Source organism: Gekko japonicus, unplaced genomic scaffold, assembly GCF_001447785.1.
Source record: "Gekko japonicus isolate JY-2015 unplaced genomic scaffold, Gekko_japonicus_V1.1 scaffold256, whole genome shotgun sequence".
In the NCBI taxonomy this organism is placed as follows: Eukaryota; Metazoa; Chordata; class Lepidosauria; order Squamata; family Gekkonidae; genus Gekko; species Gekko japonicus.
In genome coordinates this window covers 101,920-125,845 of record NW_015161412.1, presented here as the reverse complement: position 1 = coordinate 125,845, position 23,926 = coordinate 101,920, and the positions used below count along the sequence as shown (strand labels likewise).

The 23,926-nt window shown below is 43.2% G+C and overlaps 2 protein-coding genes across 2 annotated transcripts in view; both read left to right on the top strand.

Moving 5' to 3' along the window:
• LOC107123769 (cation channel sperm-associated protein subunit beta-like) overlaps positions 1 to 21,902 on the top strand; it is a 90,538-nt gene extending 68,636 nt beyond the window's left edge. Inside the window, exons 15-20 of the mRNA XM_015427116.1 lie at positions 4,115 to 4,225; positions 6,515 to 6,625; positions 7,506 to 7,644; positions 14,459 to 14,559; positions 15,758 to 15,832; positions 21,681 to 21,902. Coding sequence (XP_015282602.1) covers positions 4,115 to 4,225; positions 6,515 to 6,625; positions 7,506 to 7,644; positions 14,459 to 14,559; positions 15,758 to 15,832; positions 21,681 to 21,902 — 759 coding nt within the window. The remainder of the gene's footprint in view (positions 1 to 4,114; positions 4,226 to 6,514; positions 6,626 to 7,505; positions 7,645 to 14,458; positions 14,560 to 15,757; positions 15,833 to 21,680) is intronic.
• A 1,667-nt stretch (positions 21,903 to 23,569) lies between these two features.
• LOC107123759 (cation channel sperm-associated protein subunit beta-like) overlaps positions 23,570 to 23,926 on the top strand; it is a 96,818-nt gene continuing 96,461 nt past the window's right edge. Inside the window, exon 1 of the mRNA XM_015427105.1 lies at positions 23,570 to 23,854. Coding sequence (XP_015282591.1) covers positions 23,570 to 23,854 — 285 coding nt within the window. The remainder of the gene's footprint in view (positions 23,855 to 23,926) is intronic.

Here is a 23,926-nt window from a genome sequence, read left to right as displayed (position 1 = left end):
CTCACTCCCCCATACGATTTAGTTTCAAGCTCTCCTTATTAGGTTTGCGAGGCTGTTACCAAACACATTTTTACTACCCTCGTGAGGTGCAAATCATCTCCCACTAGAAGAGCTTCATCTTGAAAGTTTAAGCCATGGTCCAAAAATCCAAACCTTTCCTGATGACACCCTCTACGTAGCCAGTCATTGATTTGTAGTATTCTTCTTTCCCTTCCTAAGACATGGCCTTTGACAGGAAGAACTGACAAAAACACAACCTGTGCTTCCAATTCCTTCACCTTTTTACCCAGAGCTGCATGGTCTCTTTTAATACGTTCTGGGCTGTGCCAGGCGATATCGTTTGTTCCCACATGGATGAGCTAGAAGGGATAATAATCCATGGCCTTGATGAGTCTTCCTACCCTTTATGTCACATCCTGGATGCGTGCACCTGGTAGACAGCATACCTCACTGTTGGGGGTTCCCATGTGTTGACCTATTTGCCTCCTGTTTCAAAAAGAAATGTACCCAGTTGTGTTCCCTGGCAGCATCTGAGCCACACTGCAATGGAGATGCCTTCCCAATCACATAGTAGGTGTGTGTGTGTTATGCTTTCTCGCATAGTCCTCTTTTGAGGAGGGTAATTGCCAAGCTAAAGACGGAGCACACTAGGTGCATCTTGATAGCCCTTTTCTGGCCTTGTCAGATGTGGTTTTCTGCATGTGCACTGTGTCTAAGAGCAGGTTTGTTCCATTCCTGGATAAGGGTCACCTAATTCATATAGGCCGGCCGTGTCATCACAAGGTCCAGCCCTTGCATCTCACATCATGGCTGGTGAGCCCCTAAAGCTCTGGTCAGACAGGGTTGTCAAGGTACTAGCCTCCTCAAGAAGGCCATTCTACTAGTCTCCTTAAGGAGGCCACTCACCAGCAAATCCTATGATTATAAGTGTGGTAGATTTGTGAACTGGGTATCCAGCTATGGAGTCCTACTGGACTGTATTTGGCTATTTGCTCTCTTTGAAGGATTTGGCTCTAACTGTATCCTCTATTAAGGTTCATTTAGTGGCTTTCTCAGCCAACCATAACAAATCTACATTTTTTTCCAGCTCAGCTATCAAAAAAGTTGTTGAAAGGATTGCTTAACATGTATCCCCCCAGCTCTCCTCCAGTTCCACAGTGGAGTATCTCCCTGGTTTTATCCACCTTGATATATGATCTGTTTGAACCAATGGCTACCTGTGACTTATCTGTATTATCCTATAAGATGGCTTTTTTGCTAGTCATGTCAGCATGCAGACTGGGTGAATTAAGGGCCTTGTGCTGCACACACCCCTTTACAAAGTTTCATGAGGACAACATGATTCTTTGTCAGAGCCTGGACTTCCTCTCTGCCTGCCAGAACACACAGTGCACATGCTCAATGCAAGGAGGACTTTACTGTTTTATTTGAAGTAGTACCCCTCTGCATATCTCACCTAAATTCAATCATGTCTGCTATTGTCATTTGGCATCCGAAATCACTCCACTTTCCAATATATAGGACAGATGCTCCCATTCTAGCTGTGAATTCTAGTTCCCTTTCTGAAGAAGTGAGCAGTGACTCATGAAAACTCATACCCTGCCACATATTTTGTTGGACTTTTTAGTTGCTGTTGGACTCTTGCTCTTTTCTGCCACTAAAGGCACACTAGCATGGCTACCCATCTTGATCTTAACTGAGGTGGTGGTGTACTGGCATAACTCTTGAAAGCAACAGGGTGTTAAATTAGTCAAAGGTAACTTATTGTGTTTAACCACAACTAAATGTTAACTGCATAGGGACCATTGTCTCAATATGTTTTTGCTTCTGTTTACTTCTGTTTACTTCATTAATAACAATTTTTAAAATCCCCATGGGAGAGACGTTTATCAAATAAGAATTCTTGAACTATTGCAGTTAAAGATAGCACCAGGAACTTTTCTAAAACACACTCTGCAAAAAGACCAAATGTTAAGGCACTATTTTAATTCCATATTTTCATAGAAAGGTCTTATAGTGGGAAAACAATTATTCATGTACATTGGAGAAATACTAATACTCTGGGTTTTTTTATAAACATCCCTAGGGTAAAACCTCCGTTGCTGTGATTCTTACACAAGCATCCCTTGCTTGTCCTGTCACAACTCTTATACTTACACTGAAGAGTTCCTGCTCATATCGCAAAGCAATGCACTACGTTTTACCTGTTCCCCTCTCTCCTTCAGATTGGCTGTTGCAAATGGCCAATGCCTCAAAATATTTAAAGAATTTACCGGTAAGGATCCCAAACCCTACCTATTATATCATTAATTTTCTTTTTCAGTCTCTTTCCTGCCCTTTCCTGAGGCTTTGGACTGGGTCAGGACAGGGCTTGTCCCGGTTGGTTTCAAGGCTACAGGATAGATGGTTCCAAAGACATGTTCACAAGGACATTAGAGTGAGCTTAACTTTAAGGTTTCCTAAGAGAAAGAATGGTGCTGGAGGCATCAGTGAACTTCATTGCTTCTCTTGGCACTTTTTAATTAGCACATTTGTATCCTGCTCTTCATGGAGCTGCGATGGCTCAAGTGGTTAAGACGCTGAACTGCAGGCTGTGGAAGGACGGTAGTTCGGCAGTTTGAGACCTGAGTGTGCGGCATGACGGAGTGAGCTCCCATCTCTAGTTCCAGCTCCTGCCAACCTAGCAGGTCAAAAGCAAGAAATTGCAAGTAGGTAAATAGGTACCACTTCAGTGGGAAGGTAACAGCGTTCCATGCGCCTTGGTGTTTAGTCATGCCGGCCACATGACCACGGAAATGTCTTCGGACAGTGCTGTTTCTTTGGCTTTGAAACGGAGATGAGCACCGCAACCCTAGAGTTGGATTCGACTGGCTTTCGAGCAAGGGAACCTTTACCTTTTTTATCCTGCTCTTCTGCCTTTAAAAACACTCATAGGGCACACTAGTCCATAATATCACATAAATGCAAGACCATAAAATAACTAAACCCATTCCAAAATAAAAGCAATACAACCAATTCACAAATGCTATATTTTTAAAAAAGAAGCATAGCAGTTTAGAATCCTGAACCCCATGCCCCTCAAAAACTTCATGGAAAAGGAGCACTTAAACCCCTTTCCTACAGTCACAGTCAGATACAGTTGTATCTGAAGAAGTATGTGTGCATTCACATGAAAGCGTATACCTTGAATAAAACTTTGCTGGTCTTAAAGGTGCCACTGGACTCAAACTTTATTTTACTAAATTAATATATTATCAAAGGGCCCAGAGAAATAATTTTTGATGTTCAGATAAATGTATTAAGTATTAGGCATAGTTTATAATGTTCTGGAATAATATGGTAAGAGAGACAATGTTTCCTTATGCGTTTTATGACTTGTTCTAATGCCTCTTTGTTTCTTTCTGTAGTTGACAGAATGAAATGTTGTGTTATATGTGATGCATTATATTTTGTGTTTGTATTCCGTGTTAAATATTGAAATGCTAATCATTTTTTAAAAGATAATATAATACTGGTTGCAATCTTGAATCTCCATTGCACTGATCCAATCATGACATACATAACTGCCTGTTCAATATTTCATGTACATTAAAAAAACCAACCCTGTGACACACAGATATTACATGAATGTGGGGACTAAATAACTTTGAAATCAGTGTAACTAATGATAAACAAAAAGGTGGGTCTGGTTTAGTGTTCCCTCTAAGCTGAGTTAGTGTGAGTTTTTTACCCCCCAGCTCACACATTCTTGTCTTAGCTCAGGAAGGATGGCTCCAGAGCAAACTAATTTATGCAGTAGCCAAACTGCTCGCTCACAACTTTAATGCCAGTAGCTCACAAAGTAGAATTTTTGTTCACAAGACTCCACAGCTTAGAGGGCTCATTGGTCTGGTGAGATGGTACTGAGTTACGGTTTCCAACCTCCACGTGAGTCCTAGGACTCTCCTGGGATTACAACTGACCTCCAGACTACAGAGAAAAGTTCCCCCTGGAGGAAATGGCAGGTCTGGAGGGTGTCACACCCCTTCTGCTGACCTTCCCCAAGCTTCACCCCAAACCTCCAGAAATTTCCCCATGCAGAGTTGGCAAACCTATCTCTTGTCTTCCCATACAGGTGAACTACAGGCCGCCATCTAGACTGGGAATTGCTGTTCCACTTACAGAAAACTTTTACAATGCTGACCCTGAAAAGCCTAGAATGAGAGATTATTTTCAGGGATCAAAAGTAAGTCTTGGTAGCTATACCTCTTTGGGAGTAATATACCATCTGAAAATATTTTATGCCAGTTCTCCCTTAATATTTGACATTCAGTAAATTTAATTTCTTTAGTCCATAAGTTTTCCCACTGGCTCACAGACACCATTTGGTAATATAACAACCACAGAATGTTTTTTCCTTCATCTTGAATTCCTTGCAAAGATTTTATTTTCCCTTGTTTGTTCATCATATACTCATAATTTATATAGTCAATTTTATTTCTTATACTGATGTCACAATAGACATCAGTTGGGGATGTCAGTGGCAAAGTTGGTGGTCTTATACTATTTCTGCACTGAAACCATATTCTTAATAATCCATCCCTCAAATTATGACAGCCATCTTGTCTTTGAGTAGTTTTTAATGGTTTCTTACTCCATAAATAAGGAGCTGCGGTGGCTCAAGTGGTTAAGACGCTGAACTGCAGGCTGTGGAAGGTCGGTAGTTCAGCAGTTCGAGACCCGAGTTGCCGCATGACAGAGTGAGCTCCCGTCTCTAGTTCCAGCTCCTGCCAACCTAACAGTTCGAAAGCAAGAAATTGCAAGTAGATAAATAGGTACCACTTTGGTGGGAAGGTAACAGCGTTAAGAACATAACATAAGAATATAAGAGACGCCAATGTTGGATCAGGTCAAAAGCCTATCTAGCCCAACACTTTGTATCACACAGTGGCCAGAAATACCAGTGCCATCAGGAGGTCCACCAGTGGGGCCAGGTGTTTAGTCATGCCGTGTGCCTTGGTGTTTAGTCATGCCGGCCACATGACCATGGAAACGTCTTCGGACAGCGCTGGCTCTTCGACTTTGAAACGGAGATGAGCACCGCAACCATAGAGTCGGACTCGACTGGCTTTCGAGAGAGGGAACCTTTACCTTTAGCCTCCCAGATTGTTGAGAAGTGACCATTTTTCACACAGTCGGCAGTATAGTAGATCAAGATCAGGCCATAACATCTTGAAATTTGGATGTTATGTCTCTGGAGTGTACCAACAGAGGCATAACATCCAAAATCACAAGATATCATAGTCCCACTACACTGCATTGGTCAGGTCACACCTGGAGTTCTATATGCAATTTTGGAGGCCTCACATTAAAAGAAAACAGACAGAATGGAGTGGGTACAGAGAAAGCAATGAGGGTGGTCAGGGGGCTGAAGACCTACGAGGAAAGGCTGAGGGACTTGGGAGTGTTCAGTCTGGAGATGAGGAGGCAGAGGGGGGACATGATGGCTCTGTTTAAGTATTTCAAAGGCTGTCAGAGGAGGGCAGGGAGCTGTTCCTGTTGGCAGCGGATGAGAGGACTTGCAATAATGGGTTTAAATTATGGGTGGAAAGGTACTTGCTTGGAAGAAGAGGAGGAGGAGGAGGAGGAGGAGATTGGATTTATACGCCACCCTTCACTCGGAGTCTCAGAGTGATTTACAGACTCCTTTCTCTTCCCCTCCCCACAACAGACACCCTGTGAGGTAGGTGGAGCTGAGAGAGCTCTGGCAGAAACTGCTCATGGCTGTATAACTGGCAGCCAGCTTTCTGTTTCTTATCTGTTAAAGGGAACTTGAGAAACCAGGAAGACATCATGAGTGAAAGGCCCACCACTTTCACTGTCAGAGCAGATTCCTCCATCTGCCACTTGCATTCGAGTGGCTAAATGTTAATTCTGAAACTCAGTGGATATTTCTTAAGAAGTGCATTGCATACCCATCCCCAGTTGAAGAAAGCAGCTCAGATAAAGATCTGAGTTCATGAACCAGTTCACAGGGGAAAAGATTCTTCAAACATCCAATTCCAGTGCGAATGAGCCAGGGATTAAGAGGAAACTCAGAAAAACAGTGGCAGAAATCTTTATCTAAACCTCAGATTCTCAGTAATAATTAATAATTATCATATGGCATTGTGTGTAGTATAGCCAGGAGATCCTAAGCTTGTCTGGCAGACTTAAGTTCTAGCTCTCCTAGTATGACTAGCTAGACATATTTTAGAGGCTGAGAGAGCTCTGAAATATCTGTGACTGACCCAAGGTCACCCGGCTAACTTCATGTGGAGGAGTGCAGAATCGAACCCGGGTCTCCAGATTAGGGTCTGTCACTCTGAACCACTACACCATGCTGGCTCCAGATTCTCAGTAATAGAGTGGCAATGTCTGCTAGCTAGACCACAGTTTTCTGAAGCTAGATTCATAGCTGCATTGTCTAGTCATTTTCCAGGTTCAGAATTATGGGTGAAACTGACGTTCATTTGGTTCACGTGTTTTTCTGCAGACTTCTGGAATTTATAAGCAATGTGCTAACAAGACAAGTCGGTTTGAATGTGGTTGTACAGATAATATGAAGTTGTCATTTGCTGTTGCCTTTTCAGACTGCAAGGAAAAGGTAAGAAGCACTTGTATGAAATGTTTTTGTAATGCAATTAAGCCCAGTAGGATGCTCTAGCTAATGTTTATACTCATGCTCTCATACATGGATGGCAGCTCATCACCCACACTCCTCCAGTACATCCCTGATGCTCTTTTCCCCTGTTCCCAGCCATCTTCCCTCTTCTCTGTCACATTGTTCTTCTGCCTCTCTTACAGAATCGGCTAAAGAGAGTGTTACAACTGCTAGCTGGCTAATATTGTAGTCACCTGATTTTTATCAAATGGGGTTAATAACAGATGGTCTAATAGCTGGGGTTATCTCAAGTGCTTGGACTGAGAAACCAGTCAGAGGTTACACAAGGCAATGTGGGGAGGCAAAAGAAAAACAGCAAAAGTAGCCTGTGGTGGTGGGGATGTCCCTTTGTGGTAACTGTATAGATTGCTGTCTGGGGATCTGCTGCCCGCTGAAGGAATGCCTGTTTACTTCTCCTCTGTTCTTGCATCCAAGGAAAGGAATCCCACAGTGGTAGTTCTGTATCTTCTTCTTATGCTTAGAGAAATTGGGGGGATGTAAGACATGCTGCTTTCCAGCTGCTCAAATCCAGCCAGATGTGTGACTGAAGGCAGTAAACAGACACAGAGAAATCCACTTCATGTGGCGCTAGGACACCTTTCCTGTCTGTCCAGTGGATGGCACAGCCTATGTTCGGACAAGTTATACCTTTGACTGATCGCTGAGAACGGAATTGTGTAGCTGTGAAAGAGTTGCATCAGATAAGATGAGAAACTAACTTACATGGTGCCATGTCTAACACTGAAGTAGTCTCATTTAATTCCATGCAGTTTGGAAACTATTTTCTTTCGATACCAACCATTTGTATGTAACTTCTCTTCAGGCGATCCGGATGAAATATCCAGTCATAAAACTTCCCCTCAGTTTCACCGTTGAGAATGAGGATGTATCTGTAAATATGTCGTCTCCTTATTTTGTCACGATAACAGAAGTCAACAACAGAACAAACTGGGAGATTTCAGGTAGGGGAGACAGAAGACTTAATGATTTGGATACAAAAGACAGAATGAGATTTTGCTATTTCCTGTCAATGCAGAGCCTGTGCAGACCATCAGCATTTTGTGCATTCATTTCTTAGTTGGACATCTTGTTTCATAGGATGGCTGTAATTTCAGGAATTATCACACAGGGGCAACTCTCTTAAAGCCTCATCCTAAAACCCCAGAAAACTATGCTGCACTTTGTGCCTGCTCTGTAGAGGAGATGCAAGTGAATAGAAGCTGCAGCAAGGACTCACTGTCACTACCTTTGCGGTCTTGTGCCTGGGGCAGGGAGCTTGCATCTGGGGGGAGGGCGGAGCTGCAGGCAGTACAGGAGTTCGTACTACCTGCCATCTCCTGTTTAACTGGCTGCTGCTGGGCTCCTGCCCTTTGCCTTTTTTGCAATTTGGTTTCCAACACAATCAGATCCTGGGACCATCAATTGTCCTTCCACATGGCTGGACCTGGCAGCTACTTCCTGGAAGCCCATGCAGCCTTTGTTTTCAGCTGGACACCAGAGACATGACAGCCCATTTAATAGCTGGCCATTTAACAGCAGATGAACATTTGACTAGCAGCTTCCTTTTAAACTGTGTAGAACAGCTGAGAGGCAACCATCTCCTCTGCAGCAGTGTGCTTTAACAGCAGCGTCTCTTCTTTGGGACCTGGGTACCCAGCATAAGCTAGGGTCCTCACCAATGTTCCCTCTAAGCTGTGGAGTCTTGTGAGCCAAAATTCTACTTTGTGAGCTCCTGGCATTAAAGTTGTGAGCGAGCGATTTGGCTGCTGCATAAATTAATTTGCTCTGGAGCCATCCTTCCTGAGCAAAGACAAAAATGTGTGAGCCAGAGGCTAAGAAATTGTGAGCTAACTCACACTAACTCAGCTTAGAGGGAACACTGGTCCTCACATAGAATGTGATTGCCCCCCCCCATTATTCCAATCTCAGCGCCGATGTGGACGGGCATGGAAAGGCCTGCAGAGTCCCCCCCTGTGCCTTTGTGTGTGTGTGTCTCTGCCCCCTATGTGTTTGTGTGTGTGTCTCTGCCCCTGTGCATGTGTCTGTCTGCCCCTCTGTGTATTTGTGTGTGTGTCTACTCCTCTGTGTGTGTGTCTCTGCCCCCCTGTGTGTCTCTCTCTGCCCCCTGTGTGTTTGTGTGTGTGTGTGTGTCTGCCCTTCTATGTCTCTCTCTCTGCCCCTCTGTGTGTTTGTGTGTGTGTCTCTGCTCCTCTGTGTGTGTGTGTCTCTCTCTGCCCCCCTGTGTGTGTGTGTCTGCTCCAATGTATGTGTCTCTCTGGCCCCCTGTGTGTCTCTCTCTGCCCCCCCCCTGTGTTTGTGTCTCTCTGCCCCCTGTGTGTGTGCCCTTCTGTGTGTCTCTTTCTGCCCCTCTGTGTGGTTGTGTGTCTGTCTCTCTGCCCCTCTGTGTGTGTCTCTCTCTGTCAGGAGCAAGCTGAGTTGAGTGGACTCAGTGGCACCAGCTGTACCACAAAGATAATTGTGCTTGGACCCAGCAAGTGGCACCAGGAGTCCAGGTCTGAACCAAGCAATCCTCGCTGTACTGCCAGAATCCCTGGGCTCAGGTTTGTTTGCTTCTGGCCATCAGTGCCTCTGGGCATCAGTGGCTCTCAAGAGTAGCCAACATATCATGGGCATTTCTATTACAAAAACTGGAGATATCTGGCTGCGGCGTGAGGTTCGATACTATGATTAAAGCAATATATAAACAATAGTTTGCCCAGATAATAGTAAATGGTGACTTAACAAAAGAAATTGAAATTCAAAAAGGGACAAGACAGGGATGTCCGTTATCACCATTACTGTTTATTTTCGCCCTAGAAACACTTAATGACTTAATTAGACAAAATGAACGTATACAAGGTCTTAAATTAAAAGGAAGTGAATACAAACTCTTGGCTTTTGCTGACGATCTACTATTATTCTAGAAAATCCTAAAGAATCTATTCAAGAACTTTTGAAAGTGATCCAAGAATATGGTCAAGCGGCGGGTCTAAAAATTAATTACAATAAAACTAAATTACTTTTTTTATAATGATTTTTATTGGGTTTTTCAAACATTATTAAACAGAACAAACAAAACAAACCAACACAAATACCATCACCATCCTATAACCAATATTGTAGTCTTCCATGATACATAAATCCTAAATCAAATTGACCAATTCATTACATAGTTTCTGTAATTCTTTTCAACTCCTGCACACCATTTTCCTAGATATCATATTGTTACATATTACTTATGTTTATTGCTTATTATTATACTGCTTATATTCCTAGTCAGCTTAAAATTCAGCTGTTTATTCTATCTAACTTTATTTTGATTCAGAACCACATTTTATTGAAGTATTATCATTATTATGGCATTCCCGCTCGCATCCCACTCAAAAAATTAATACAAAAAATTAATACGCCTAATATAATATAACCACTCATCCTCACACAGTATCCATTTGATCTGTCCTATCTGTTATATTATACATCAAAAACTCAACAGATGAATAATTAACTAAGCTGTATCAGCTATTTTATATCCTCTTTCATTTAATGCAGGTCAGACCCATATGTAAATTCAAGGGCTTTCAAACAGTTTTAGCTCAAACATCTTATATATCATTTCTACCGCTGCTAACTGTTCCTAAGGAGTTAATTTCTTTTCTGCTGCGGTCTCCCCAATTAAATCATCCTATCATAGCCACCTGGCTTAAATCATTGACTTGCCATCAAGCTGTAGGAGTCCTTTACAGTCAACTTATATTTTATTTCTTTTTTATTTTGATTTTCCCTGTTTTCTTTCACATGTCTATGATCTTTAAATTCCCTTAACTTGCCTCCCCATTCAACTTTCCTGTATTGCATTATGCATATATTCAGGTGTTTAACAGTATCATCCTTAACCTTCCTTGAAACTTTCAACATTCTTCTCTTTCTTTTTATTTTCTTTCTTTTCCTCCGGAAAATGTTGTAGTATCTTTTCTCCCCAGCTCTCGTTCTTAAACTTTTCTTCTCCGCTGGAGGGGTGCAAGTCGATAAGTCCAATTCCTGTGACCCACTCTCTGTAAGTAAGTGCTGGGTTACATACAGGTCTCCTTCTTGCATATCTACCAGTAGCTTGTCTTGTCCTTGTATCTTTTTTGATTGTTCTATATTACTGTTTTCTTCTCCATTTACACAGCGTGTAGGGCCCAAAATATTATCCCAAACCGATGTAAGTGTCTTATTTAATTCTTCCTTCAAAAGTTTTTTAAAATGATCTGACCTGAGTTCCAGGAGTATTGCATCCCGCAGCTCGTTGCGGAGCGTCTCCAGCGCCATTTTCTTCTCCTAACTCGACTCTTCCAAAGAAGTTCTGAAAATGTCCCAAGTCCTTTTTAAATTGTTATAATCCTTCACGAAACGGTTAACAGTTAGCAGTATGTTCAGCCGAACTTATCTTTTTACCCATACTTTCCAGTCTATCGTTCCTCTCACTTTTCACCGCCGCTTAGTAATAGTTGAGGTAAATCCAAAGAGGGGTAGGTCACACAGTTTCTTCTTTTCATCATGGAGTGCACCCGTGAAAACAGACAAACAGACAAAGTCTCACCGTGAATAAAGCATCATGAAGAACCAGACAAAAAAGAAAAAAAAAGAAGGATTTAAAAAGGTCGGTCACTGCTGTGAACACGTTGCCGTGTTCCTCCGACCTCGCCTTCTGCATCGAGGCGACCGGCAACACCCCCCGCGTTTCGCCGACAGTGAGGGGGGCTGGCAAGCCCCCTACTACTTCCTCCTCCTCCTCCAACCGCCGAAGCGAAAAAGCCCCAAAAAGGCATGGGGAGCCGGCCGGTTCGGAGCTCGTCCGAAGCCCGGCCGTTTCGCAGCGCCATCAGACCGGAAGTCAATAAAACTAAATTACTAACGAAAAATTGTTATACTGATACTAAAGAGGAGTTACAAAATCTTACCTCTATGGAAATAGTCAAGAAGGTTAAATATTTAGGTATAATAATGTCAAATGTATAATAATGTCAAATCGAGGACAATTATGCTAAATTATTGGATGAAATTGAAAAAGATCTGATGAAATGGAAAGACCTACATTTTTCATTGTCGGGAAGGATAGCAACAATCAAAATGAATATCCTACCGAGATTCCTGTTCTTAGCCCAAAACATTCCTGTATTAAAAAGACCGCAATATTTTGAAAAATTGGAGAAGGTAACAAAACACTTCATATGGAATGCAAAAAGAGCAAGAATTAAAGTCAAATTGTTACAAGACAGAAAAGATAGAGGCGGACTAGCCCTCTCAAACTGGAATTTATACTATCAAGCAGCGTGTTTAGGTTGGATTAAAGACTGGATTAATTTGGAAGACGTAAGATGCTTAAATTTGGAAGGAGCGGACCTAGTTATGGGCTGGCACGCTTACATTTGGTATGGGAAGGATAAATCACATCCCCATTTCAAAAACAATATTTTAAGGGCGGCCTTGCTTAATGTATGGGACAAAATAAAACAGAAATTTTACACTAAAATCCCAAAATGGGTTTCGCCCCTGGAAGCTTTTATAAAACCATCATTATTAACGAAATACAATAAGGAATCATATGAAAAATTACTAGACGAGACAAACAAGCTGAAAACAGAGGAGAATCTATCCTTACAACACAATCTGAAATTATCGTGGCGGGAGAAGACACAGTTGAACTCAAGGTATCAAAAAGACTCGGAAATTGGCTTCTATGAAGAGAAAAATGATTTGGACAAAATTTGACTATCGTCAAATGATAAAATGATTCAGAAAATGTATACATTCTTATTAGAGGTCTATATGGAAGATGAAGTGGTGAAACATAACATGGTTGTCTGGATGAGAGATATAGGGAAAACTATTACTCAAGATAATTGGACTAAGATCTGGAAATCACTTAAATTCATGAGAGCGTCAAATTATAGGGAAAATGTCTTTAAAATTTTCCATAGATGGTATTGGCCACCAGAACGACTAGCAAAATGCTATGTCAGTTTCTCTAATATATGCTGGAAGTGTAGATCAAATGTTGGAACATTCTATCACATGTGGTGGAGGTGTGTGGAAGTTCAGAAATACTGGAAATCTATACAGAAAATAATAGAGGAAGCTTGATTTGATGCCTGAAATATATTTGTTAAATATAATGCCAGAAACACTTAATTTTAATGAAAAATATGTAATTACATATATTGTTACAGCTGCTAGAATATTGTGGGCCAAATATTGGAAAATGGGAAATACACCTAAAATAGAAGAAGTAGGACATAAAATGATGGAGGTAGCGGAAATAGAAAAGTTAAACTTGATATTACAGGGGAAAAATGAAGAGATTTTTGTTGAAAGATGGATAGGGCTATATAAGTGGTTAGAAAGTGAAAAATGACTCAAAATATATGTACCTAGATGAAACTGTATTAAAATGTTTTGTTTGGAAAATGCAAAATAAAAATACTTAAAAAAAGAGAGAGAGAGAGTAGCCAACGCCCTTGGAAATTGTCCTGGTATGTTAAAGGGCCTTTAACCCATTTCTTTTCCTTCTGAACAGCAGCAGAATTTACTTTCTGTCTGGAATACTCTCCCAGGTCTGGTATTAGACACTTTTAGACATTGAGTTAAAGCAGTATTGCAAACCTTCCAATATAATAATTTAGTGTATTTCTTAACTCACTTCCCCCTCCCCACAAGTGAAGATCCAAAGCAGCTTACAAAAAACAAAACAAAAACCATTTAAACAAACAAAATACAGTATAAAATAACAAGCAAAAAACCCCAAAAGGTATATGAAGATGCCTCCCCCCTTCCTTTTTTTGCTTCCCCTTCTGACACACTTCTGGTGATGTCAGGGTGCGTGGCATATGCTAATGAGTTATGCTAATAGGTATGCTAATGAGCTCCTGCACCTCTTTTTCTATGAGATGACCCCTGCATGTCAGCATAGCATGCAAACACCATCATGCCCCCTTCAACAGATGTTAAGGTGGCTAATTTATCATTTGAATCCCAGTTGGTTGTTAGGCTTCTGCACCAATCAGGGTTCAAGCAACGTCCTATAGATACAAATAAGCCCATCAGTGACTGATTTCTGGTCATGTCAGAAGAGCAGGTGATGTGATCTGCAGCATCATACCACCTCCTCCTCTCACAGGACTCCATTGCTTTGGAATGTTGATTGAGGAAGCCAAGAGTGGAGAGGGAACATGTTATCTTGCAGGTACAAGAACAGACTCTCCTTTTACAGCATGTCCATGTGAAACTTAGGAGGCTTAAAAACAACATATTTAACATGGGCAGGCCACAGCCAGGCTGAACCAGACTTTTAAAGCAAACTCCAATTTGAGTGAACCAAAGTTCTTAACAAAGGGTCTGACTCAGTATAAGGCCATTCCATGTGTAAGGACTAATGGAGACATAAAACAGACTATTCATTAATATTGTAGAAAGATATGGGATAGGTTGCAGAATTGTATACCCCTCCATCTTCCATTGTTAAATTTAACGAGGGTTGAATTGGTACCTTGGTCACAGTTAACTACAATTAATCATAAGCAGGATTCCAGCATAATGTTTGTTTGCACCCCTATTTTACATTTATCATACTCAATCTGTATGCTGTAGCAAACTACTACATACCTCTCAGACTTTACAGAAGGTATGCTCTTTAAGAAACAGTTATATGGATATTCCATTCCTACTTCTAGGAGTCAGTTATTGAATTGTAAAGAATGAAAGTGTCACTCAGGGATTATTTTAATTGTTTTTCAGGAACCAATACAACATCAAGCATGCTGAAAATGAGAAAATATCTGGAACATAGACTCAAGAATACACTGTATAATCCAGATGGTCTCACTCTAAGCATACATGTAAGTTTTAGATAAAATATATAGTTTGAACTAGAAATCAAAACATGGGTATCTAAAGTCCTCCAAATCTGTGTACCCATTGTACATTGCTCCAAAGTCTGTTAAGAAAGTTATACAGTTTCAGCAGCTCCTTGTGTTGACTTTTTGTGGCACTGTACATATGATGATTAGTTATTAGGTCTCACATTACATTAGTAAAATTTGGCCAGGGTAGCACATGTTTAGCTCTTCTATCCCATGACTACCCTTCTATCCTAGAGTAGCTTATATGCATTCTTCAATGGCCTTAATTATAAGTATTCGTTATCCTTTAAATATCTGCTATCCTGTACGCTGAGTCCATAATAGTTCCAGTACTTTCACGAGGATATTGGAGCTTCTTCCTGGGCATCTGGCCATCCTGCTCACCAGGTTGGAGGCAAGTCCCAGGTCACAACAGGTCTCCAAGCAAGGGTTCTAGGATTCCAGTCCAAAGTCAAAGTCCAGAGTCTAGTAATGCAATCCAGGATCACAGCCCCAAAGTAGTTCATGGTCAGCCAGCAAGATTCCAAGAGCTGAGCCAACTGGTAGGATCATTATCAGGGCTGCAGACAAATTGATCCCACACTGACTGCAGCCTTATACAGGGAGGTTCCCTACAGGTGTTCCTGGGTCCCAGGTTAGGCTTCTCCTCACAAGCTGAGACAGCACCTCTGCTCATGAGGAGTACTGGGGCTTAGATCCTGGGGTGACTTATTGGTCTTTGCTAGGACTTCCTTAGCAGAGAGATGTCTGCCTGGCATGCACTCCTGCACCTGGTCCATGTCTCACCTCCTATGCTCCTGGGGTGCTTTGGGAGGTCTGATGTGGGCGGGTCCATGGATGTGGGCAGGTCCATGGAGGGCCCCCTAGGCCTTGCTGGCTCAAAGGGCAGTGCTGGTGCAAATCAGGATGATCCATGACACCAGCCAACCTGCTAAAAGAGCAAAAGTCCTGATTTGTAGGTTGTTGCCTTATAGTATGCTTTCATGGATTTTAAGGTCCTTGCTGCAGGATGGGTTGATGAATACTCTCCCCCTCTTGTAGTTCTTCAAGTGAGTTGAATATGTTGTACATCATACAGTCTCGCCTGTCTATGTGCATTTCCTATGGCAAGGCTGGTTAAAGGGATGCAGCTGTATACCTGACCCTTGCCTATCTTACTTTTTCTTTTCCACAGGGATCTGAGCTTTTCCATTTCAGGGTAGCAATTATTCCTGGAACCTCCTTTTGTAGCTTAGTTGATGAATTTCAGGTATAGTGAACAACTATTAACTTTACTTAGCAATACCAGGATATAAACAACAGAATACAGGTTTATAACAAATATTCCTGAATGTTTAGCTGTTAATTTCAACAGTCCTAAGGCACCAGGAAGAAACAACGGAAGCCCGCCCGTGGAATACAACAGGACCGCGCCGCTCGGGTGTCGATAGGTAGCCCCTCCCCCAGTCGAATTGTGGCCCTAGGATAGGAACTAATTAGGCACTTAGGCCATATATCTGTAAACCGCCCAGAGACCCTCGGGTAAAGGGCGGTATACAAATCGAAGATATAAATAAATAAATAAATAAATAAATGACAATCATGATTATTACTCATTTATTATTATTATTTATTTATTCATTCATTCAATTTATACCCCGCCCTCCCCGCGAACGGGCTCAGGGCAGCTTACAGCAGTGGCCCAATTGCCAATAAAACTGATAAAACAATATACATCATTTCATAATAAGTTAAAACATAAAAGCATAAGATGCTATTCAGTTCTACAGTTCGTTGCTTATGATGACATATTAAGATGTCTCCGACAACTAGATTCCAGCTCAGTGTCATTCTGAGTCGCTCGATGCAGTGGGCCAGATGTTAAAACTGAGGGCCAGGCTCATTGATGGTAATGGTGGGGGCGGCTCCTAATTGAAAGCCTGGTGGAAGAGCTCCGTCTTGCAGGCCCTGCAGAACTGCAAAAGATATATCTAATAGTGAAATATTCCACGAGGAACAAACAAATCTACCAGAGGGGATACAAATTGCTAAGGAAGAGGTCTCTGCCAACGCTTTCAAAATCTCTTCCCTTAATTGCCTTCTGAGAACTGCCAATGAAATATCAAAAAGTAGTGGTTAGAGTGTTGGACCAGGGTCTGGGAGACACAGGTTAAAAAAAACCCCACCACCATAGAAGCTCACTGGATGACCAGTCACACATTCTCAGACTAACTTATCTCAGAGGCTTGCTGTGAGGATCAATTGGAGAACAGAATGATGTAAGCCGCTTTTGACCCCCATTAGGTATGTACTGTATAGTGTCTTTTTGTCTCCTCAACTTCGAAGACTAAAAATAAGAACATGGAAATTAACTGTGTACTAATTGCAGAATTTAGTTGCACTTTTAGAGCTGGTTGCTGCCTCCCGCATCTCCAGTGTACATATACAGTAAACTGGCTCATGCAGAAGTCTTAGAGGAAGCCACGCATCTGCACTATGACACACCATCAGCTCTCCTGGGAAAAGTGATTTGCTTATGATCATTCTATGAGTCCTTTGTTGACTTTTATTTATTTAAGTAATTAATTTGTTAATCGCCCAATCCCTGCAGTGCAGGGCTCTGAGCGATTCACATCAATCATAAAAACACCAAGATAAAACAATGAAAACATTAATTAGATATTTCAAACAAATATGGCATATATTAATTTATCCCATTACAGACTGCTGGACACTTTGCGGCCAGGGGGGAAGAGGGTGAAACAGATATGGAAAGCATTTGGGGCAGAAAGGGTGCCAGCTATGATGGAAACCGTTGCTGTCCTCAGTCAAAGGCTAGCGGAACACCTCTGCCTTACAGTCCCTGCAGAATTGCATAACTTTCCACAGGGGCCTGATGGTATTTGGCAGAGAGTTCCACCAGGCTGGGGCTACGACTGAAAAGGCCCTGGCCTGGCCGAGGTCAGCCGGATAGCTTTAGGGTCGGGGACCACCAGCAAGTTGTTATCTGAAGAGTGTAGTGCTTGTCCAGGGACATAATGGAGGAGACAGTCCCGTAGATACTTAGTTAGTGTACCTATATTCTTCTCTTAGGTAGTGTTATAGGACTGAGTGGTAGGTTTCAATATTGCATTGGGAAACCAGGGGTGGAAGATGTAGCAATTAATCAGTGCCTTAATTTCCCAAATGGGAGAGCCCTGTGTTACACCTGCTCGCAAACCACTTTCTCCAACCTAGTTATTATCCACGAGTGCAAAGAGGGTAGATGTGTGTGGTTACTGTGCAGTGAAAGAAAAGCACTCTGCACATATGCAGAGGATTTGTATTCTCAGCATTCAGATAATTGATTTTTCTTGGCACAGATGTACTAGATCCTTTCAGAGACCTGATCTTTCATTAGTGAGAAGTGACGGGGCCCTAAAATTACTGTTTTTTCTGTTGTGAAATGTTCTGGAGTTTAAACCTGCCTGAGCCTAATGCCTTTTTTAGCCCTAATCCCAGATGTGGGGGGGGGGAGGACAGGAGTTTTTATTACTTCACTTGAACAGGAATATCAAAAGAAACCTTTCTTCAATCAAAGAACAGAGGGAGCTCAAGTCTTTGTGGACAGTATGATCCCACCTTGTGATACTTATATTTAGGGCTGCCAGCCTCTAGGTCGGGGGCTGGAGATCCCCCCGAATTACAACCGATCTCCAGATGACAGAGAAGTTTCCCTGGAGAGAAAAATGGCAGCTTTGGCCGGTGGACTTTGTGGTATTACACCGGCTGAGCCTTCTCCCCTCTCCAAACTCTACTCTCCCCAAGTTCCGTCCCCGAAATCTCAAGGTATTTTTCCAACCCGAGGTTGGCGACCCTTAATGAAAACAACAATAACCAAGCTTTAAATCTTTTTCTTTCATGCATAGAACTTAAATGGGGGAAATAAGTAACATGCAACAGTTCAGGCCTGTTATGTCCAAGCAGGCCAGAGGCCAGGGCCAGCTCAAGGTGTTTCTGCGCCCTAGGCAAGGCTGCCTTACGGCGCAGATGCCAACCTCCCGGTGGGGCCTGAAGACCTCTGGAGCCAGCCACCCTTTTGCTGCGGCCACCACCGCCTCCCCCCCCCACCGCCATCACCAAAGTGGGGGAGGGGGGAGGCACAGCTTGGTGCCCCATCCAGGGCCCGGCGCTCTAGGCGAATGCCTAGTTCGCCTAGTGGGTGAGCCGGCCCTGCCAGAGGCCTCATATCCTCTTCTGACTTTAAGCAAGCCAGTCCCTTGGAACTGCAGCTCTGCTCTGCCTTGGTGTGTTGTCTGTCCTCTTCCTTTCCAAGAGTTTCTTGTAGTCCCTAAAATATGAATGTACAATTTTATAGACAAGCCGGGGTCCTCCTGAGGAAAGCTACCTGCTGCTCCAGGCCCTCCAATCACTCTAGGAAGAATTATACAAGAGCCATGCAAACATTCACAGTAACAATCAAACAGCCAATTAATAAAAACCACAGTCCCCCCTTTCCAATCATCAATGTAAGAAATTCTCATTCCTAAAATATCAATGTATAATTTTATAGACAAGCGTAGGGTTGCCAGGTCCGATGTCTGCACCAGGGAACTTTCTGGTGGGAACGGGGGCGGAGCAACGCAACACACTGACATCACACAGAAGTGACATCATCATGTTGGGAACATTGTGCAGTGACGCTCTGGTTTTGGGGCAAAACTCAATGGTGAAATAGACTTCAAACTATCGAGTTTTGACCAAAACTAGAGCGTCACCTCACAACATCCCCAACACGATGATGTCATTTCTGTGTGACGTCAGCCCATCAGGGATGTCACACAGAGACATTGCTATTTGGAGGCAGGGTTCCCCTGCTGGCCAGCTGACCGGTGGCAGGCAGAAGCCCCAAAAACCAGAAGATTCCCCACAAGGAACTGGGGAATGGCAACCCTAGACAAGCCGGAGTCCTCCTGAGGCAAGCTACCTGCTACTTCAGGCCTTCCAATCACTCCAGGAAGATTGAGTCAACCCCCTGCCCCCATCCACTAACTCAACTCTTTAGCCCCATAGTGGAGTCAGGTTTACACTTGACAGTGCTTATTCATTGGCCCCGGTCACACTGGGGGGAAAGGTGCGGCTGAAGTGCGGCTTTTTTGAGCCGCATCAAAAGAGAAGTGCGGCGACGGGATCAGGCAGATCCCCCAAGCCACCGTGCAGTTGCTCCCCAGCATGATCAGATGCCAGGGGGAAGCCACAGATTGGTGAGCGAGGCGAGCTTGCTGTGCATGTGTGCGCATGTGCAGTTCTACAGGGCCTCCGTATGCTGCAGGGAGACGGGCGCTTCGGTGATCAGACGCCGGCCCGTGCTGCGCATCAACAGGTAGGTAGTACTCTTTTGGTGCTACCTTTTTGCGGCGGATTTTCGGCTGGAAGGGACGGATCGGGGCTGGGTGTGCACCGCTTCCCAGATGTTGTGGTATGATCCCGCCGGCTTGATGCGCCCCTGATCCGTCCCTCCCGTGGGGCAAATCCTCCTGTGTGACTGGGGCCATTGTTGAGTTAAAGTCATTCTGCACATGCTCATAGGCATACACTTATTAACACAGGCAAGTTAACAGCAAGATTGCAATTAATGATTACAAATGGGTACCAGGCTAAGTGAAACTGGGCATTTACTTTTCTGCTTCTACCCCACCTCTCCCACACCTTTGGTCTTATGATATGACCCTACTTATTTCTGAGGCAAAATCCCCATTACTAACAGAGGAGACAGCCTCAAAGATTCCTTTTTCAAAACTTCATTTTTTCAAGAACACATTTTATTTGCATCTCATTCAAAATGCTTTGAGGACACTATCAGGAATATAAGAAGAAAAGAAGGCAGTAGCCGCTGTATGAAGGCTATTCAGTATATTTGTCCATAGAACAATGGGTTCTGAATGAGACACAAAGAAAATGTGTTCTTGAAAAAACGAAGCTTTGAAAAAGGAATCTTTGGAATGTGCTTTCAGTCCAGAGGAGCATGTCACCAGAGGGACTGAGGCTTGAGGTGCACAGGTTGCTTCCTTTGTTAATTGCAACACTTCTGCAGAGAGAAAAGAACAAAGAACAAACATTAGAGACTGTTGTGTTGATTCTGCATTCGAGATTGTTGTGTTGATTCTAATGTTGATTTGTTTTGAGTTACATTGTAGTGTACACAAGGCTATTGAAAACTGCATTGTGAGATGGTCTCTTTAAAAGCAGCGCACATGCCTCTACTTTTTGTTCATCACCTCGGGCGCTTTGGAAAGATTCCTATAGGTTTTTGAATAATTAACAATATGTATTAGAGTTCAGCAGTTCAAGACCTGGGTGCCGCAAGACGGGGTGAGCTCCTGTCTCTAGTTCCAGCTCCTGCCAACCTAGCAGTTCGAAAGCAAGAAATTGCAAGTAGATAAATAGGTACCACTTCGGTGGGAAGGTAACAGCGTTCCGTGCACCTTGGTGTTTAGTCATGCCGGCCACATGACCACGGAAACGTCTTCGGACAGGGCTGGCTCTTCGGCTTTGAAACGGAGATGAGCACCGCAACCCTAGAGTCGGATTCAACTGGCTTTCGAGCAAGGGAACCTTTACCTTTTTATTAGACTTATCATACCTAAAGAATAGACTTTAATATAAAATAACTTAAGTGTGACTCATGACTGATGGTCTTTCCATTTCGGTGATTCTTGGGTTTTGCTATACTTGTCACTGTGGGCATTAAAAGGTGCAGAAAGAAGAAAGAAATACACAGTCAGTTCAGGAGGAAAAGGGGCTGGGACAGAAAAAATAAGAATGAATTTGGTTGGAAAGAGGTTAATTGAATTGACTCCAGCTGTCTTCCAACTGCCATTCTTTTCCAGGCAATTGGGACAAAAAAATGCTTGCCCATTTCCCTTTACCTCTGTGGAAAGGCCTAGGAACTTTTTCTAAAAATGAAAGTTAGGAATTTGGAGGTGGAGTGTGACATATTTTTGGGGAGCCATGACTCCCAAATACCCAGTAGATACGGATCTGGTTTCAATATCTTGCCAATAGTACATGGCCATCATAAATTAGGATTCAGCCTTTGAAGAAAGAAGGTGTTGAAATTACAATGTGTTCTGTTGCAGATTTATGTTGATGATGCTCCCATGGCTTTCCCAGGAGATTATCTTATCACTTCATTTACAGCTGTAGCAGTAGGATTTAGTATCTTTGTGGCATTTTTTCTGCAAGCATATGAAATTCAGGTATGGAGCATTTTGAAGCAGAAGCTAAGCAAACCAAGCAGAGTGAGTCCAAAATTTTCTCTAAGGAAAGCTTCAACGACTTCAAGTGATACTAGTGAATAATGACTGTTGACAGTGATAATCAGTTCCTTTTTTTTACAATTTAGATAGTAGTAATTTTATTCTTCTATCCTTACTTGGCCCATGAAATAGTCATAGTCTTTGTTAGGAAAATATTTTTCAGAATATGTAAAAAACTTTTTCACTGTTCTTTAGTATGTGAGTTTTGGACATTGTTTGTCATGTTATTTGGTCGTGTAATATTAATAAATCTATAAGTACCCACATCTCTGGCCGCTTATTTCTTGGCTACAGATTCTGTAGCAAGCACATTGCAAAGGGTTCTTTCCATCATCTTTATTACATTAGTGGTAGACACTAGCAAAAAATTTTTTTGCTGAAAATTGCAAACTAACCATTGTCAAATATATTAAACAGTAAGGAATATAGAAATGTTTTCAAAAATCAACAGTCTCGTAACCAGACCTGAAGCCAGAGTGGCCAGAATCCGGGTAGTTGACATCATCCAGGAAACCCTTCAGTTGTTGATCCAACACCTGTCTAATCACCTTGCTCAAGAATGGATCATTTGAGACTGGTCAGTAATTATTCAAATATCCTGAGTCCAAGGTAGATTTCTTTAGGAGTGGATGCACTACACATAGCCTGTTTGACGGTGCCAGTGAGCATCCCCTCTCTAAAAGAGGTCTTAGCTTCCTCTCAGACCCAGTCAGCCAGCCCTACTTCCGCAGATTTAACCAGCCAGGAAGGTAGGGCTGGCAGGCATGGCTTGGCAACCAGTGGGGGACAGTGGGCACGGAAGGGGGGGGGCTGCTGTCAGTGAAATCATAATATCTCTTCTGTGGGAAACCTGGAAGTGTCATCAGTCCTCTTTAGGAATTGGAAAAACTCATTGGTGAAACTATAGAGTGTTGGTGATTCCCGAGAAGTGATGTCATGCTGTCAGTTTTTGTTGTTGTTTATTTTTCTCCTGGCAACCAGTGGGAGACAGGGAGGCAGGGACATTGGGGGCTGCTGTTAGTGATGTTTTAACACCACTTCCATGGAAAACCCAGAAGCGATTTCAATCTTCTCTAGGGATGTGGTCACACGGCAAGCATCTCGCGATTTATTCCCACAATAAATTTGCATCCATATAAAACAAGAGCAAATGGTCTTATGGCCTGGCTTTGATGGCTGTATAGTTCCAATAGATCTTCTTCGTGGTCTCTGTGCAGGTCACACACCATGGGTTTCACGCCTGCGTTAAACCTCCGCCGGGAAGCCTAATAAGCTTTAGCGACAGCTTTCCAAGTGCGGAGTCCTCCCCAGTCTCGTGCAGCACGCACCATCTGAGCATGCTCAACAGCTACGGCGGACTCCGCCCCCACTCAGTTCTCTTTTAACCGCCTCCTGAGAAGACGTTTTTTCCCCGTCGTCCGGGGAAGCCTCCTCAACTGTAACAAAGTAACTGTTAATTGTCTTTCAACACATCACTAATTGCCCTGGGCAAGGGGCGGTCTATGGGACCCACGCCTTATTTTAAGAGGTGTCTGAGCTGTTCAGCGAATATCCCCCTAACGGACGGCCACAGCTGTTGCTTGCGCTGCTTGGGGGAGGAGCACAGACCCGGCTCCTGTCAACACTGCCGGAGATTTACAAGTCAGGCGAGGAAGAATAGGGCGGCTCGCCTGAAAGTGTTTTTGCTGGAGCAGTCCCTTGCCCCTACAATGTCCGCACCACCAGGAAAGGGGCAATCGCCGCCTCCCCCACTGTTAGAGAGGGGAGATTCGGTGCAATGTGCTGCAGCTACTAACGGGCAGCAAAAGGAAAAGGCTGGCAAAACGCCTAAAAGACAGTCTTGCTCCGCAACGAAGCACTCAAAATCGAAAGTGCCCAAGTTGTCTGAAAGCACTAAACCTACTGCGGCTCGAAGGGCCACTGATGAGCGCTGCCAGGCACCGTTAACGGTTGCTCCTATTGTGTTGGCTGGCCTGTCCTCAAACTCGCCAACGGTAAAAGGCAAGGGATCGCGTTCGGACATGTCCACTTCGCAGGCAAGCACTCAACCGCCTGCGCAGCCAAGG